At 46.6% G+C, this 17154-nt stretch overlaps 1 protein-coding gene across 2 annotated transcripts in view; it reads right to left on the bottom strand.

Moving 5' to 3' along the window:
• Positions 1–17154, bottom strand: part of POLDIP3 (DNA polymerase delta interacting protein 3) — a 30847-nt gene that overhangs the window by 10688 nt on the left and 3005 nt on the right. The window contains exons 2-8 of one of the 2 annotated variants that reach the window (XM_030855742.2): positions 9205–9595; positions 8359–8445; positions 7063–7158; positions 5124–5303; positions 4486–4563; positions 1551–1680; positions 431–497 (exon numbers count right to left, since the gene is read on the bottom strand). In XM_030855742.2, coding sequence (XP_030711602.1) covers positions 431–497; positions 1551–1680; positions 4486–4563; positions 5124–5303; positions 7063–7158; positions 8359–8445; positions 9205–9595 — 1029 coding nt within the window. Of the gene's footprint in view, positions 1–417; positions 498–1550; positions 1681–4485; positions 4564–5123; positions 5304–7062; positions 7159–8358; positions 8446–9204; positions 9596–17154 lie in introns of both variants that reach the window. The other variant, XM_060305942.1, reaches the window with a different exon arrangement.

Raw genomic sequence — 17154 nt, 5'->3', positions numbered from 1 at the left:
TCCTCAGTCCTGGACCAGGCAATGTATGCCTGGGTATGTAACAAAACAAGGGGTAGCACCCAGCACTGCCCCCCAGAGTCAATCATGAGGAGGCAGGGTTTTCCGCTCACCCAGACAACGCACACACAGTTATGCAAAGAGGGACACAACTGGCCTGCTCGCCACTTTCTTCTCAGGTGTTTCTAAATTATAAGGCTGGGAACGAGGTCTTAATGTTAGCCCCTGTGGGGTCAATCCCCTGCAGAAATGATGTGACAAGCTACTTTGTACAAATTTAAGCTTCCTGATTGGCTGCCAACTATCAGAGCAGAGGACATGGAATGGAGCTGTGATACAGGCAGTTTACCCCTCAGAACAGAGAGATGATCATGCAGAGTAGGCAAGCAGAAAAGCTCCACTTGGTCCCCAGCACCCCACCTTTGGAACTTACAGCAGGATGGGCTGGTCTGAGGTGATAACATTCCCATTCATGTGGAGGTTGCATTTCATTGGTTGCCCTGAAAAACCAAAAAAGAAAAGGCTCTGCCATGGGACTTCAGCTCCTCACACAAAAGGACATGGACTGCCATTTTCATTACCAGGAGTCAAAGCGTACACCACTGGCAGCTCTGGCTGCACAGCTAGGGATGGGGCTGTCAGGTTTTGGCAAAGCCAGAGACTAAGAAAACCCCAGGGTTATGAGGTCCATGAAACCTTGCCAATGATGGCACCAAGAAGCCAAGTGGCAACGGAACTGGCTTCATGCAGGAGATCAGAGTCAAAGTAAGGGAAAAAGTGGACTCAGCATGAAGCAATCCAAACTTGTTTGTGAAACAAGTAGTAAGGGAAAATGCTTACGGTATAAAATTAAGTGAAAAAAAGATTCAAAGTCTATGTTCAGATGTCTACTTTGTCCATGAAGGATTAACCTTACAAGGACTGGATTCCCACTTTATATAGCATGTGATAAGTGTAACAGTAACAGCACAAAAAAAGGGGAAGACGGAATAGAGCCCTATAAGAGTAATATTTCTAAATCTCACTGCAACTGCGTTAATACTAACCTGAAATAGATTCTGATAACCTACAACGTATACTGTAAACCCTTGAGCAACCATTAAGAAAGTGACTCAAAAAATATAGTGGAAAAAAATCATTAAAAGAACTAAAATGCTGCACTAGATTTTCATATAATGCAAAAGAAAGCCACATAAAGTGTGAACGGATTAAATAATCCAATAAAAAAGCAGAGGCTGAGATAACCAACAAGGATCTACTGTATAGCACTATACTCAATATTTTGTAATGACCTATATGGGAAAAGAATCTGAAAAAGAATGTGTGTGTGTGTGTGTGTATCTATCTCTGAATCACTGTGCTGTACATCTGAAACTAACATTGTAATTCAACTATACTTCAATTAAAAACATAACATCTCTGCTTGCTCTTACTACACAGGTGGCCCCGGAGGGTTTAATGCACCAGGAGGTCAAACCACCCATCTCAGAGGAAGGCCTGCTGTGAGCAGTGAGGAGCAGCAAGGTGAGGTGGCTGCTTTCTCCCTGACTTACCATCCAGACACCGGTTGTTATACTTCTTATATGCAGTGATGGCATCATCCTTCTTCACGAAGACCACCTCTGCTACCCCAGGATGGACCAGCCGAGCTCGCTTCAGGGCTCCACAAACACAAAAAAGCTCCTGTGAAGAACAAGAGGAGTTAGTTAGGGTTGAGGGAGAATTTTGGGCAGTCATCCTTCCAGCCTGCCATTCACACACTCCAGACAGGGCTCTGGGTTGACTGATGGCCGCACTCTGACTGAACATGCCCAGCAGCCAAGATTTCAGGGAGGCTCCATTTTAGGTGGTCCTGGGACACCCACAGGCCTCAACCTGGAACCAGATGAGGGGAAGAGCTGTTCTGGCAGTGAGAACTGAGTCTGGGCTTACAAGCCTTGGAGTCCCTGTGACTCCAAGTCACCCCCAAAGTCCTCCTGCCTCAGTGCCCACTTCCTCAACAAGGGTAATAGTTATGGAATACGGAATTTCTGTCAAGAGTGTCTGTAATGAGAATGGACAGACATATAGGCTCATCAAAGACAGTGGCTAATATATCATCTGGAAATCAGTTAGAAACACAAATTCTGGAGTTCTATATAGGGTGACCAATCATCCTGGTTTGGCTAGATTGAGGGGTTTCAACTGAAATCGTTTTCAAGGCAGTGCTTTGTACCCCTGTGTCATCATCATCATTTATTCCAACTCCAATCCCTCCTCATTTCACAGACTGAGGCCAGAGAGGGAATCCTATATGGATACAGACTGCAAAGGCCAACTAGCACCCAAGCCATTTCTTCACCTGCAACTGCCTTCACAAGTTGGTTATAGGGACAAAAAGAAGATTTACGAAAAGGTCGTTGAAATGATTTGTTTCTAATGATAAAAGGGAAAATGCTACATATCAAAACCAAGATACGGAACTGAATACTAAGTGTGATTCTAACTCTATTAGTTTTTCTTTTAACATTACCTATTTGGGTAGAAAAGAGGTGAGGATGACTATTATTGGCAGTTCACTATGATTACTGGCAGTTTACTATGAGTAGTAATCATTACAGGTAATTTGTTTTTCATTCCTCTGTAATTTCAAAGATCCTGCATACAAAATGCCTGCCACACAGTAAGTATATAAATAATAATAGCTATAATTAACTCAATAAATAAAAGCTATTATTACTTTTATAATCAGGAAAAAAATTGCTTTCTTTCTAATTTGTCAAGTCTTATACAAAGTAGGCAACAATTTCTATTCTCATGTGCACTGTTCACAAAGTGATCACCCAGCACTCACATTTCACAATTAAAACCATTAACAAACGTGGCGGCCAGTGTGGGCTGTTATAGAACCTGGGACTCAGCTGCAGGGAGAGGCTGGAGTCCAGCTGCATTCATTCTGTGATCTAACAGTTGAGTAAAAAGGACACCTGGGTTCTTTAACAGTCTTATTGGTGCCTGAATGAAAATGAGGTTGAAAAGTCCTGGCTGAAAGACAAATACCGTATGCTAACACACATATATGGAATTTAAGAAAAAAAAAATGTCATGAATAACCTAAGGGTAAGACAGGAATAAAGACACAGACCTACTACAGAATGGACTTGAGGATATGGGGAGGGGGGAAGGGTAAGCTGTGACAAAGCGAGAGAGAGGCATGGACATATATACACTACCAAACGTAAAATAGATAGCTAGTGGGAAGCAGCCACATAGCACAGGGAGATCAGCTTGGTGCTTTGTGACCGCCTGGAGGGGTGGGATAGGGAGGGTGCGAGAGAGGGAGACACAAGAGGGAAGAGATATGGGAACATATGTATATGTATAACTGATTCACTTTGTTATAAAGCAGAAACTAACACACCATTGTAAAGCAATTATACTCCAATATAGATGTAAAAAAAAAAAAAAAGAAAAGAAAAGTCCTGGTTAAGTCTGGGCCACCCTTCACTAGGTACCTGAATTGGGTTTTGCCCATGACTGCCAAGGGTGGGACAGGATGGACCAGAAGCGCAATCCAGAGGGGCCAACCACTAGGTAACACCAGTCCATTTCATCCCTTTTACTTTGGAGCTATCATGAAAACCCCTAAAGGAGGAAGAAATTCCAAAGACTGAGGAAAATATGAACCACTGGATTTTGCACAGTGGGACTAAATGATCCCATTCTAGCACAATTCCATGGCCCTGAGATTTAGGTTGGGCACCTGGCTCTGTTTTTGTTGTTTTAGGTTTTTTTTTGGGGGGGGGCACACTGCATGGCTTACAGGATCTTAGTTCCCCGACCAGGGATTGAACCCAGACCCCAGCAGTGAAAGTGCCGAGTCCTAACCACCGGACCACCAGGGAATTCCCCTGGCTCTGGTTTAGAAGCTGTGAGGAAAAGGGTTCACATACCTGGCCTGACTGCTCTCTTTTGCAAGGTCTGCTTCCAAGGCTGGCCCTTGGCTGGCATCTGGGAACTTAAGATTCTGGGAGGGCTCCCATAACCCTAACTGATAAGAGTGGCGCACTGAGCCTAAATTGTTTGTGCCGACAATGCAGTTTATGCTAAACACTTGCTTTCCTTCTGAGTCTGGAATTTTGGTGTTAGGCAGAGGGTGCCTACATGACTCGTCCCTGATAAAAACCCTGGGCACTGAGTCTCTAATGAGCTTCCCTGGTTTCACACATGTCATTACAACCAACTGCTGGGGGAATAAAGTGTATCCTGTGTGGCTCCAATGGGAGAGGACTCCAGAAGTTTGAGTGTGCTTTCCTCCAGCCTTTGCCCCACGAACATTTTCCCTCTGTTGATTTTGCTTTGTTCCTGTAATGAATCTTAGCCCTGATACAACTCTATGCTAAGTCCTGTGAGTCCTCTTAGAGAATCAGCTAACCGGGGGGTGCTCTTGGGGACCCTTGAAACAGAAGTGGCTTGAGATTTGAAATTCTGGCAGGCCACAGTACTCACAACAATGTCCTCCTCGGTGACTCGAGGGTGCAGATTATTCACGGTCATCTTGGTGCCTTCCAAAGGGCTGAGGACAGGCTGCCACAGACAAAAGAACGTTACCGGAAGTCAGTGAACGGCAGAGCTCACTTCAGGCAAACGACCAGGAAAGCCCAGAGGAAACCCCCATGGACAGCCTGTCACAATTGGGCCCCTCTAATCATGCCCCCATCACCCTATGCCAGGGAATGGAACCTCTCATCATCTCCCAAATACGCCGGGCCCTTTCGGGCCGAGCCTCTGCCTGGAAGGCCATTCACGTTTCACGACCCGCCCGGCTCAGATGGCGCTTTCTCTTTAAAGCCTTCCCGTATCTGTTCAGTTGAATTAGATGCTCTTTCCTCAGTGCTCCTGGCAGCCCTCTGTTGTATCACCAGGCACAGTGCTCTGTCTGCAGCTCTGTTTTCCCTATTTGCCTGTGAGCTCTCTGAGGGCAGGGGCCACTGGATCTTGGTTTGCTCATTTGTAAAACAGGGGTGGCAACGCCCACCTCAAAGGCACTATGAGGACCCAACAGGATGCACACAGCACACTGCCCACCCAGCACAGGCTAACTCTCAACTAGTGTGGTCACTTCCTCTCCTTCACCTTCACCTCACCTCAGCAGGCGGCAGCTCTTTGGGGGGATCCTCCTTGTTCACTAACGTCCGGGACATGTTGGTCAAGGCTTTTGTTCGAACAGAGGAGGGGAGAGCAGGAGCTGTGTATGCATCATTCTGAACCACTTTGGTGAGAGGAAGGGCCTTGGACATGGAAAGCTTGGAACTGCTCACCCCAGCCTAAACAAAGAGGAAGAGAGGAATCTGAAAAGCTAGGGACCCAGACACCCCAGGGGGCTGGCAACCCCCAGTATCTCAAGGCCTCCCACCTCCCAGTTCCATTATCGATCTAAAGCCAGAAAGGTGCCAGCTGCCAGGGAAGGGGCAGGAGGAGAGAAAAACGGCCTGCACGTGTGTTCACAGAAGCCACTTTCCAGTGTGGGAAGCCCTTTCCAAGAAGCTTCCACGCAGTCCTGAACAGGAGCCACAGGCTCACCCATACCGTTTAGACTTTATAAAAACCCTACAATTTGGAGTTAAGAGGCCAAAAGCTCGGGGTCAGGTTCACTCCTAGATACGCTTCTATCACGATGGGCTGGCTGGGAATAGGAACTCACTCTTAAGAAGGCCTGGACTCCCAGCTTTTTGGTCCCTGTTCTGCACAGAGGAACAATGTGTAGCCCTGCCTCCTCAGCTCCCAGACTGTCAGGGACATGCTGGCAGAGTCAGCATGTGCAAAGCAAGCAGAAACAGCTCCATCCCTCACTCCCCTGTTACCCCTAAGTGCGGATGTGATCCCTTGGAAATATAAACCAGTGAACTCCCTGGTTTTAATGTGTCTGAGGAAAAAAAAAATGCATGAGGCAGAAGTGGCAGGTGGTCTTGTCGTAGGAAAAAGGAGGAATGCAGCAGCCAGACAGGCAGATGATGGGACAGGGTCAATTCACCAGCTTCTGCCAATCCAGGTGAATCTAGATTCATGCTGGATCCCACATTTCTCAAGCTGTTTTCTGAGTCTCAAGAGCCAGTGAGTGTAGTGGTTAAACACATAGCCTGGGAGCCAGACTGCTTAGGCTTAAATCCTTGATCCACTACTTACAAGCTGAGCAGATTTATTTCACCTCTCTGTGCCTAATTCCTCATCCGTAAAATAGGGGTAATAATAGTACCCATCTCACAGGGTCGGAAGGAAAGGAAGTCTTAAATAAGTTAATATAAACACAGGGTTTTTTCCAATTAGGGTTAGCCACTAACTGAGTTAGGAAAGGCCCAGCCCCTTTGTAACAAACTGGCATCATTCAGCTTCACACATCACATTAAGAGCTTCAACGGTAACCAGGAAATTAGTCCACATATTCAGTGCAGTGACCAAAACTGAGTCTTTGGGTCTCTGAAGACCAAACAAAGGCACTTAGCTTGGGCACCCACTTGCCTCCCTATGTGTAATCTGGCTGCATGCACTGAGCTGAGCATGATGTTCAGAGGTCCCTGATATTCCGAGGAACTACTTTCTTTCCTTCTCTGCATCAGCATCCTAGTCCATCGAGCTTTCCCTGCATGCAGGCTGCACCTGGTGGAGCCTTCAGGCAAGGCTCAGTTTATTCTTGCTAACACACTGCCAAGGGAATCCAGACTCAAGAATGGAGCCAGAGCTGCTGACCATGGAAGGAAGGGGACCAGGCAGAATGTCCTGCCACAAAGGAAATAAAATGTGATTCTGTCCTGTGGGATCACTCATATTTCCCCTGCAGTGACTCAGACACAGCAATTGGGAGCTGCAGCTCTGCACTTCACTGTCTGTGGGATCTTGAACAAGTCAGTGGATGCGCTGCTGGTCTCAGCATTTATAAAAGCCAGGGGTTGGACTAGTTCCGGTTTTGATAATCTCATGACCCAAATGAAGAAATATTTCTGAATTGAAAGGCCCTACTCTCCACCACCTCTCCCATGAACCTGATCAGACACACCCAGAGTGTAGGAAGAAGGTAAGATGTCATACCACGTGGTGGAGAAAGCTGCCTGAGGCTGCGAATTTCATCTGTTTACTAGGAATGGGAGCTATAACATCATCATCTTCATCCAGGTCATATAAATTCTGAAAATAAAGAAATATAAGCTAATGTGGTATGCAGGCTCTCAACAGACATTTGGAGTAAGGACAACAGGGAGATGAGGGCTGGAGTAAGTGAGGTGGGGGGAGAAGTGGGTGCAGGGGGAGTGCCTGGGGAAACTGGTCTGGGAGACTGGGGCTCAAGTTCTGGCAGGCTGCCTCCCTGCCCCCAAGGGCGCAATGAAAGTGCTGCAATTCCAGTTACATCAGAAATACCTTTCTACAAGTGGATACCTTGTAGTTACCTATCAAGGGCCCCTAAAATGTCTGTTTATATCCTTTGGCTTACAAAGTCTGTGCCAGGCAATCTGGCCTATAGAAACAAACCCAAACTCTAGAAAAAGCTTTTTTCCTCCAAGATGTTCATAGAAGGATTTCTAACAGTGGAAATTACAGGAAAATGGTTGAAATAAACTCGAATGTCAACTCAATGGATCAAGCAGTTATTAAAATGTTTACAGTAAATGTGAAACAGAAAAACGCTTGAGTTATAAAGTGAAAACAAACAACATGAAACTGGATAATAACATAATCACAACTACAACTATGCATTAAATAAATAATAATCACACACACACACACACACATACACAACACAGGAAGGAACCAGGGCAGAATTTCAACAGGGGCTGGCTGTAGAGAGCCAGAGCATGAGGACTTTTTTATCCCCTTCCTTAACCTTTCTCTGTTTTGCAAAATTTCTGTATAAGCACATACTACTTTTATAAAAAAAATAAAAATAAAAAAAATTTCAATTTGCCTCTCTCTCCCTATGCATTTAAGAAATTTCTTTTTAAAACTCATACACTGCAAAAAGTGTCAAATGTAATTAATCCCTCCTCCAACTCTTCAAATTGGAACCTTGGGCCAGGCCTCAGTTAATCCACTTGGAAGGCCACATCAAAACACACAAGTGTGGGGGACTTCGCTGGTGGTCCAGTGGGTAAGACTCCGTACTCCCAATGCAGGGGGCCTGGGTTTGATCCCTGGTCGGAAAGCTGGATCCTGCATGCGTGCTGCAACTAAGAAGTCTGCGTGCCGCAACTAAGAGTCTGCACATCGCAACTAAGAAGTCCGCATGCTGCAACTAAGACCCAGCACAGGCAAAATAAATAAATAAATATTTAAAAATTTAAACAAACAAACAAAACCACACACGTGTGTATACACACACACACAGTCCACCTGTTTGGCCTGGTGGTTATTGACGACGTTGATCTTCATTCCAGCAGGATGGGCATGAGTTGGTGCCATGGCCTTCTGCTGTGGAACCTAGAAATACCCAGTGGTCACAATTCATCCCACAGGGCCTGCATGTGTTCTCTATATGAGTAGAGGATCACTTAACTTAAAATATGGTGGGCACTCAGTTTTGGTCTGTGGTAAAAGGCCCTACAAGACCGCCTTATGCCCAAAGCAGGAAAGCGACAGGAAGACTCATCATCCCAGAGACCATGTGACAATGCATTTGCAGGGCTCAATGAACCTGGCTTAATAAATGTTCACTGCTGCTGCTGTTCCTTTTACCAAAGATGCTGAGAAGATTAAATGATATTGTTTCCATTCCCTTTGGGGCAGCGGCTGTGCAGGTGGCCAAGACCCTGCACTAAGAGCCAGGTCTGATTGGGCTTCTATCCTGGTCCTCCCTCCCACTGACCGGTTGTGTAACTGTGCACAATTACTCACATCTCTGAGACTTAGATTCTTCTTTTATAAAGCTGGGTAATAATCCATGGTTGCAGTGAGGAATACATGTTAAGTACCTGCTACATAGCACGAGCTCAGTCAATGTTTTGTCCTTTCCTCTCACTTCCCTCTACTACTATCTCACTTAGAAAATCACTTAATTTCTCTGGACTACCCCCCACCCTTTTCTTTTACAGAAAAGTGAGATGATATCTTGCCTACCTCATATGGTTACTACACAAACAGCTGGGGGAACTGTCACTTTGCCTAAACACTCCTGGTCCTTGGCCTGAAACTACAGCTGTTACTGGTTTCCAGGAATCTGTGACAGGAGCCACAACCTACCTGGATGGTTTTAGTGAGCTTCAGAGCAGGGGTCACTGTCCCGATGGGTGGGCTCATGAAGGCAGCAGGGGAATTCCGCTTCAAGCTGATCTTCTCCCGGGCATCAGCCACCTGGTGGGGCTTCTGGGGCACCGTGCTCTGCTGTTTGCGGGAATTCAGCATCTCTCTGGCATCTTGCACTTTCCCTTTGATCCGGAACCTGGCATCTTTCTGCAAAAGCTTTTCCCGGGCATCCTTGACTCCCAGCTTGAGCCGGGCATCTGAGAGGCCAATCTTCTGCCGAGCATCAAATCTCTGCTGGAAGGTGGCTGTGCGTGCTGGCTGGCCGAGAAGGCTCTGTTGGATCCCAACACGAGATCGGACACCTCCAACTCCTGGTCTGGCATTGAGCCTGCAAATAAAAACTGCAACATTAAGAGGATCTGGATATCAACAGCAGGCTGTGGAAGTAGAGCCATGGTAATACCGGAAACAAAGAAAGTCCTGGAGAAACCAGAAACCTGCTCCCTGTCAGAGGAAACAATGAATAGAGACTTCCGTAGTTTTATGACTTTTAATTCTGCACTGTAAACAACGTTAGGAGGGAGGGCCTGCTGGTTTCTATCACCAGGTAAGACTGTTTTTGCTCCCAGACCAGGTGTTTTTAGACAGTATGATAGACACCGCCAAACAATACCACAAAAAATAAGAATATTTCCCAGATATCAAAACCCCACACACCTGAAGAGCAACTTCAGTTTCCAAAGTGCTTCCACATCCTTGCTCTCAATCAGCACTCTCAGCACCCTGTGAAGCAGGCATTATTATGCCCATTTTACAGTAGAAGAAACAGGCTTAGAGAGCTTGAGTGATTAACGAAGGGTACCCAGCTGGCCTCTGGCAGCCTCCTGCCTCCAGGGCAGGCAGATATCCCCACTGGGCTGGGACCAAGAAAGCCAACACATGGGTCTGGCTTGGAGCCAGAGGACTAACAGACTAAGATATAAAGACTTGGTAGACAGAAAAATAATCACTCTGAACTGTTTCTATTCACAATACTCTGACCCCAAATGTGTAGGTTTTTTCCTCACGCCAACTAATTCTCTAAGTCTCTAGACACCAACTGGGTGTCTGACAGCTCAATTCTGACACTAACTACCTAGAGCTGGCACAGACTCCACAGGTTAAAGGCTCAGTCCCACAAGACTGCCCTCAAGTCAGAGGTCAATTCCAAGTCCTGGGCTTCCTGTTCATCTGATCGACGGGCTATAAATGGAGGGTTCACACGACCCCCCCCCCTCAAGTTACATAATTTGCTAGAATACCTTATAGGACTGAGGAAAACAGTTTACTTATTATTACCAGTTTATTACAAAGGATACAATTCAAGAACAGCCAAAGAGAAGATATGTGTAAGGCAAAGTACAGAGAAAGGGTATGGCAACACCACCCTCCTGGCACATGGATGTGTTCACCAACCCAAAGTTTCTCAAACTCAATTGTATAGGGGTTTCTATGGAGGTTCCATTACCATAATTGATCAAATCACTGGCTACTGATGATAAGCTCAATCTCTAGCCCCTCTTTTCTCCCTGGAGGTCCAGGGTAGGGAGTGGGGTGGAGCTGCAAGTTCCAACAGGCTAATCATGCCTAGGTCTTTCTGGTGACCAGCCCCTGTCCTGAAGCTCCCTAGGGGCCTACCAAGAGCTGCCTCATTAGAACAAAAGATGCTCCTATCACTCTTATCACTCAGGAAATTCCAAGGGTTTTAGAAACTGTGTGCCAGGACAAAGACCAAATATATACTTATCACAGTCTGCAACAACAAAAATGTCAATCCAGAAACTGTTAAAACTGGAAAGGAACGAAACTCCATAAAACAAGTCCCATTCTCTTCTGGGGCTCCTTCGTTGGCTCTTCTAATGGCTTGCGAGGAAACAGAAGACGCTTCTAGTCCAATCCTGGAAGTCCTCTCTGGGATCTGTGGGCTTCTGCCCACCCCACCATAAGGCTTCCAGCCACACAAACAGTCCTGTGGCAGGTGTCCTGCCTGGGGACACCAACTCCTACGCCTCCTCTTTGGGAAACCCTCTCTGATTCTTCCAGGACAGCCCTCCTTTGTGTCTACTATCCTTTGTGTTCTTCCTTTCTCTCCCTACCCTGGACTGGGAGGGAAGTGGCGGATGGGGCTCATTCCTGATTCACTGCCCCGTGCTTTGTAAGTGTTGCTGAGCCCTGACTCAGTATCAGAAACATCTAAGGAGCTTCTTAAAAATATAGATAGCTCTAAAAAAAGGAAAGAAAACTAACAAACAAAAAAATACAGCTCTCTCAACCCCACCCCAGAGCTACTGAGTCCAAAATCTGGGTGAATGGGCATATGCATTTTTCACTCGACAGGTGATCCTGGAGAACAGCAGTGTTGAAAATCTCTGACCTGGAGTTAGAAGGTAAAACTAGTGAATAAACAAGTTCCTATACCATGTCCCACATCACTGCACAGGCCTCCCAGGAGGCATCCTTCATAGTGGGCAAGCCACTGGGTTCTCCTACTGCATCTTTCTTCCTCAGCCAGCTGAAGTGAGACTGTCCACCAGCTCCTCTGCTAACAGCAGGAGTGCAACCAAAGGTGAGTCTTCCTGGCACCAGTAAAAGAAAACATGGACCTTCATCTTGTTATTCTAAGCATAGTGGAAAAACACCTGCTGCCACTACTATGCCAGAGCCAGACCTAAGGCAGTGATGCATAACGTCATTTTTCTTTGAAAAATGGCAAATTAGGATTTAAGTACTTTCCAGTGGGTTTATACAAAAAACAGGTGGAAGGGACTTCCCTGGTGGTCCAGTGGTTAAGACTCCGCACTCCCAATGCAGGGGGTCTGGGTTCGATCCCTGGTCAGGGAACTAGATCTCACATGCCACAAGTAAAAAAAAGATCCTGCAGGCCACAACTAAAGAAAGATCTCACACACATCAACGAAGATCCCGCATACCACAACTAGGACCTGGAGCAACCAAATAAATAAATATTTAAAAACAACAACAACAACAAAAAAACAGGTGGAAGAGAGAGTGGAAGGGGTCATTTACAGAATCAATCAGATTAGGTTTAAGGTGGGTAGGTAGGACTGCTTGTCCATCCCTGCTCTATTTTCTCAGGTAGAGACTCTGGGAGACTGAGGGGACTTCCCTGGTGGCACAGTGGTTAAGAATCTGCCTGCCAATGCAAGGGACACTGATTCAATCCCTAGTCCGGGAAGATCCCACATGCCGTGAAGCAACTAAGCCCGTGCGACACAACTACTGAGCCTGCGCTCTAGAGCCCACGAGCCACAACTACTGAAGCTGCGAGCCTAGAACCTGTGCTCCGTAACAAGAGAAGCCACCGCAAAGAGAAGCATGCACACTGCAACGAAGAGTAGCCCCTGCTCGCCGCAAGTAGAGAAAGTCCACGTGCAGCAACGAAGACCCAATGCAGCCATAAATAAATAAATAAATTTATATATGTTAAAAAAAAACCCAAAACTGAAATTGAGTTATTTGTAGTGAGGTGGATGGACCTAGAGTCTGTCATACAGAGTGAAGTAAACCAGAAAGAGAAAAACAAATACCGTATGCTAACACATATATATGGAATCCAAAAAAAAAATGGTTCTGAAGAACCTAGAGGCAGGGCAGGAATAAAGATGCAGACATAGAGAATGGACTTGAGGACACGGGGAGGGGGAAGGGTAAGCTGGGACAAAGTGAGAGAGGGGCATGGACATATATACACTACCAAATGTAAAACAGATAGCTAGTGGGGAGGCAGCCGCAAAGCACAGGGAGATCAGCTCGGTGATTTGTGACCACCTACAGGGGTGGGATAGGGAGGGTGCAAGGGAGACGCAAGAGAGAGGGGATATGGGGATATATGTATATGTATAGCTTTGTTGTACAGCAGAAACAGAACACTGTAAAGCAATAATACTCCAATAAAGATGTTAAAAACAAAACAAAGTCTGTGGGGCCGTGGGAGGGCTTAGAGGTAGCCCAGGGTTTCTGGAAAGAGTAGTGTCAAAAGGCACCCTAGGCAGACCAAATGTGGAGAGCGCCCCCTACAGCCCACAGCTTGTAGTGTCTTTGCTCTCGCAGAGGGGGAGGGGGGAGCTGAGGAGGCGTTTAAGTTCTCCCCATTTCCCCACCCTCAAGAGCATTCCTTCACTTCTCCCATATAACTTCCACAGCTGAAGGCTCTCTCCTTGGAGCCCTCAAAGCACTGAATAAAGCTTCTATTAAAGCACTTACCACGCAGCATCACAATGATTTGTTTACAAGCCTGCATCATCCACAGGATTAAGAGCTTCCCAGGCGGTACATCCTACAGCTCCTCCCCTATGTCAACAGTGCCCCAGGGGAATGACAAAGGCTCAGAGAGCTATGTCAGGGATCCTACAGGGCTACTAACTTACATTCTCCTTTTAGGCTCACAATCTCTGAGATCACCTGCCATCACTTCCAATTTACAGAGGAGAAACCAAATCAAAGAGCTAGTGGCATGGCTGGGACTGGACCCCAGACTCCAGACTCTTTCCATTATAACAGATTCCAAGCTTCTCTCTTTCCTACTCCAAGCCCCAGGGGAGGTAAGACGGGAGAAGGGGTGGCTGCCCTGGAAGGGCTTCTCCTAGAGAAAACTGCCCCTGCAAAGCCAGTCCTCCACCCAGCCCTCACCAACTGGTCCAGTGCCCTGCTAGGATCCTGGCCACCAATCGCTCTCCCAGCTGAGAGAGGGGCACCCACACAGCCATGGCACAGGGCCACTCTGGCCCTCACTCCAAAAGTGGGACCCACAAGGATCTTGCCGAGCTGCAGGAGCTTCAGGAAAGGTCTCCCGGAAGAGAAAGCAGCTGGTCTCTTTGTAATGAGTGGACATTACAAAGGGAACCAGGCTGCATACACACTGACAGTGGAATACTTCATTGATGACCAGGTCCACCACACAGTGGAGGTCAGACACATCCTAACCCAAACCTGAGCCTGGCCTCCTGAATGAAGATTTCCTATCTTCATCTGTCTTCTCCAAATCCCACCTCCTCCCATCACCAGGGTACCCCTACCAAAGGTTCCTGATATTTATAACTACAGGAGGTGGGATGATCTTATCGTGTGATACACCATGATTTTACAATACCATAAAATTGGGCAAATCTAGACCAAATGGCATAATTATGCTTTCAAAAAGTCAAGTTACCCAATTTCACCAGTCATTCAAGCAATTAAACATTATTGCCAAGAAAAAAGAAAAAGCTACTGAAAGCAACTATTTTGAATAATTAAAGGAACAACGAGATTCTTTTTTAAATGGATGTAGGATTATCAGCTTATCTCTCTTTTTTTAAAAAACAATTATTTTATTTGTTTTTGGCTGCGTTGGGTCCTTGTTGCTGCGCAGGCTTTCTCTAGTTGCAGGGCGTGGGCTTCAGTAGTTGTGGCACGTGGACTCAGGCGTCGTGGCTCACGGGCTCTAGAGCGCAGGCTCAGTCGTTGTGGTGCACGGGCTTAGTTGCTCCGCGGCATGTGGCATCTTCCCGGACCAGGGCTCGAACCCGTGTTCCCTGCATTGGCAGGTGGATTCTTAACCACTGCGCCACCAAGGAAGTCCCAACAATGAGATTCTTGAAAACAAAATTCATATCCTTGAACAGAGAATGAAGAAAGGGGCAGATTCAAAAGTTTTCTGGTTCATTCCAATTGGATCTGAACAGTAAACCTTTGCAGAAGGAAGGGCGGGGGAGATGAGGCTTCTGAAACCTTAATTTATTCATATTCCTCAACAATTTCCCTTCTCTGATAATTTGTAATGGCTGTTTGAAGTGTTGCATTGAGAATTCACAGAAGTCTATGGTTGATAAGCAATGTCTGCCATGGCCACACAAGGGGCAACTGGCTACCACGGTTTATGAAAGATTTTACAAAGAAGGCACTCTCAACTAACAGTTTTGAGCACTTACTACAATCCATAAACTCTGACCCACCTCCTTTAACCCTCACAACTCTGAGAATTAGGTTATTATCCACCTTTTATAGATGAGGAAACTGAGATTCAAGGAGAGTAACTATCCCAAATAACAGAGCTATGATGGTGAAAGCTGGATTTGAACTTCACTATACCTAGTTAAAATACCAATAAATCAAGCGTGGGTCAAAAATAAAGAACAGGACTCAAGGAGTTAAGGAAGGGTGAATACTGTCCCCAAGCTAAGGAAAAAATTAGGACTCCAGTCACATCCAGGGATATAGCGTACCCTCTAGAGACGAGAGGGTGAGCACACACACTGAGGCTGGCGGACAGGGTGCTCACCAGAGACCCACATACCATACTGCTTGTCTAGCAAGGAAGACCACCAAGATGTCCCGTGCTGGTATTTTTATCTATTTGAACAGCACAAAAAGGTACATTTTGGGGAGGGAGGTGATACAGCTGTGGACGCAAGAGCACGAGTAAGCTACTTTCCCTCAATTCCATGTATTCAGTTCCCTGGTTACACCAGTTCTTTCAACTCCTTTCATAAGCAGCTTTAGGGGGTTTCAGTGTTCAGGCTTTTTATAATCATTGCTCCTCTCCCTGCATGAAAAGACAGCCATTCATCCCAGCAAGCAGCAGTACTGCTTATATGGCAGGCATTAGTCATCAGGAATTTTTCAAATAAACACTCCTGCTAGAAGCAGGTCTCTAAAACATAGAACCAGTTATGTTACCCTCCTGCTCCAAGAACTGCTAAGAGTTCTCTAACAAAGCCCAATCCCTCAGTGGAACCACTAGTCTGGCCCCCACTGCCTGCAGCCTCACCTCCCACGGCAGACTATCTGATGTTCCTGAAACACATTCTGCACTTCTGGTCTCAGTAAATGTTCGGGATGGGGAGAGAGGGAGGTTTTGAGCAAGTCTCTTAACTGCCTGGCCCCATCACACCTGAAACAGTACAACTGTACACTGCTTCCAGACGCTCCCCAGGCACGCCACCAGGTCCTAGGAAGAGTGGTGTGGGCGAGAGGGCAAACGCCCTCTGGAGCCTGTGCCCCTCCCCCAGTCCCCTGCTGGAGCCTGGCATACACATGACCAGGGAGGGTCTGTCTGAGGCTAGGAATGCCTCACCCTCTTGGATCTACCTGTGGAGAGCAGAGTGGCAGCTGGCTCTGGACAGATGTCCGGTCCAAAGGATTCGGGCCCACAAGGGGGACCCTGGACTATTCTAAAGTGGATTTTAATCCATGGGGGTCTCTGGGTTAGAACGTGTGTGTTGAGGTCATCTTAGGGAGGAAACACAGTTTAGTTCTAACAATTACTGAGGGTCAATTCTGAACTATGTGCTTTAGAGACACAAGGAAAAACAAGACACGATCCCCTTACCCTCCAAGAGAGTCTTGTGCAGATATTTCATTTTAAATTATAATTCTTCCCTTCTAAGCTAATGTAGCAACTCATTTACCTCCTCCTTGTTTTAGATCTAATTTCCTTCACCTTATTTCAATAAGGAAACCAGTAGTGAGTACCAGGACCAGAGCCCTGGCCTGAACTCGAAAGTTCCCTAACCTCCTCTCCCCATGGCTCCAAGGACTCTCACATATGCATCTGGCCCAGAGCTGCTCACCTCCAGCACACTCAAGGCCCAACTTCCCTACTAAGGCTGCCGTGTCACCTTCATCTAACGACATGGAGGGAGTGACAGATAGCTATCCTGTGAGGGGTGAACTGAGCAAACCAAAGACGGGGTGACTTGACTAACCAAATCAGTGATACTCTCACATCTAAAGGAAGAAATCGACAAGAGGGGCAGGCCCACGCCACAGCTGGTGCCCAGTGCTGCCCTGGAAGGACTCATCTATGGGTCTTGAACAACTGGAGCCACTAGAGATGTGCTGTGTGTGGGGAAGGAGAGCACCTCACCATGGCCTGGATAAAGTACCATGAAATCATTCCCCCCTTTC

This window comes from Globicephala melas, chromosome 10 (genome assembly GCF_963455315.2).
Source record: "Globicephala melas chromosome 10, mGloMel1.2, whole genome shotgun sequence".
Lineage (NCBI taxonomy): Eukaryota > Metazoa > Chordata > Mammalia > Artiodactyla > Delphinidae > Globicephala > Globicephala melas.
Note: the sequence above shows the minus strand (reverse complement) of the source record. Positions and strands in the feature narration are given on the sequence as shown.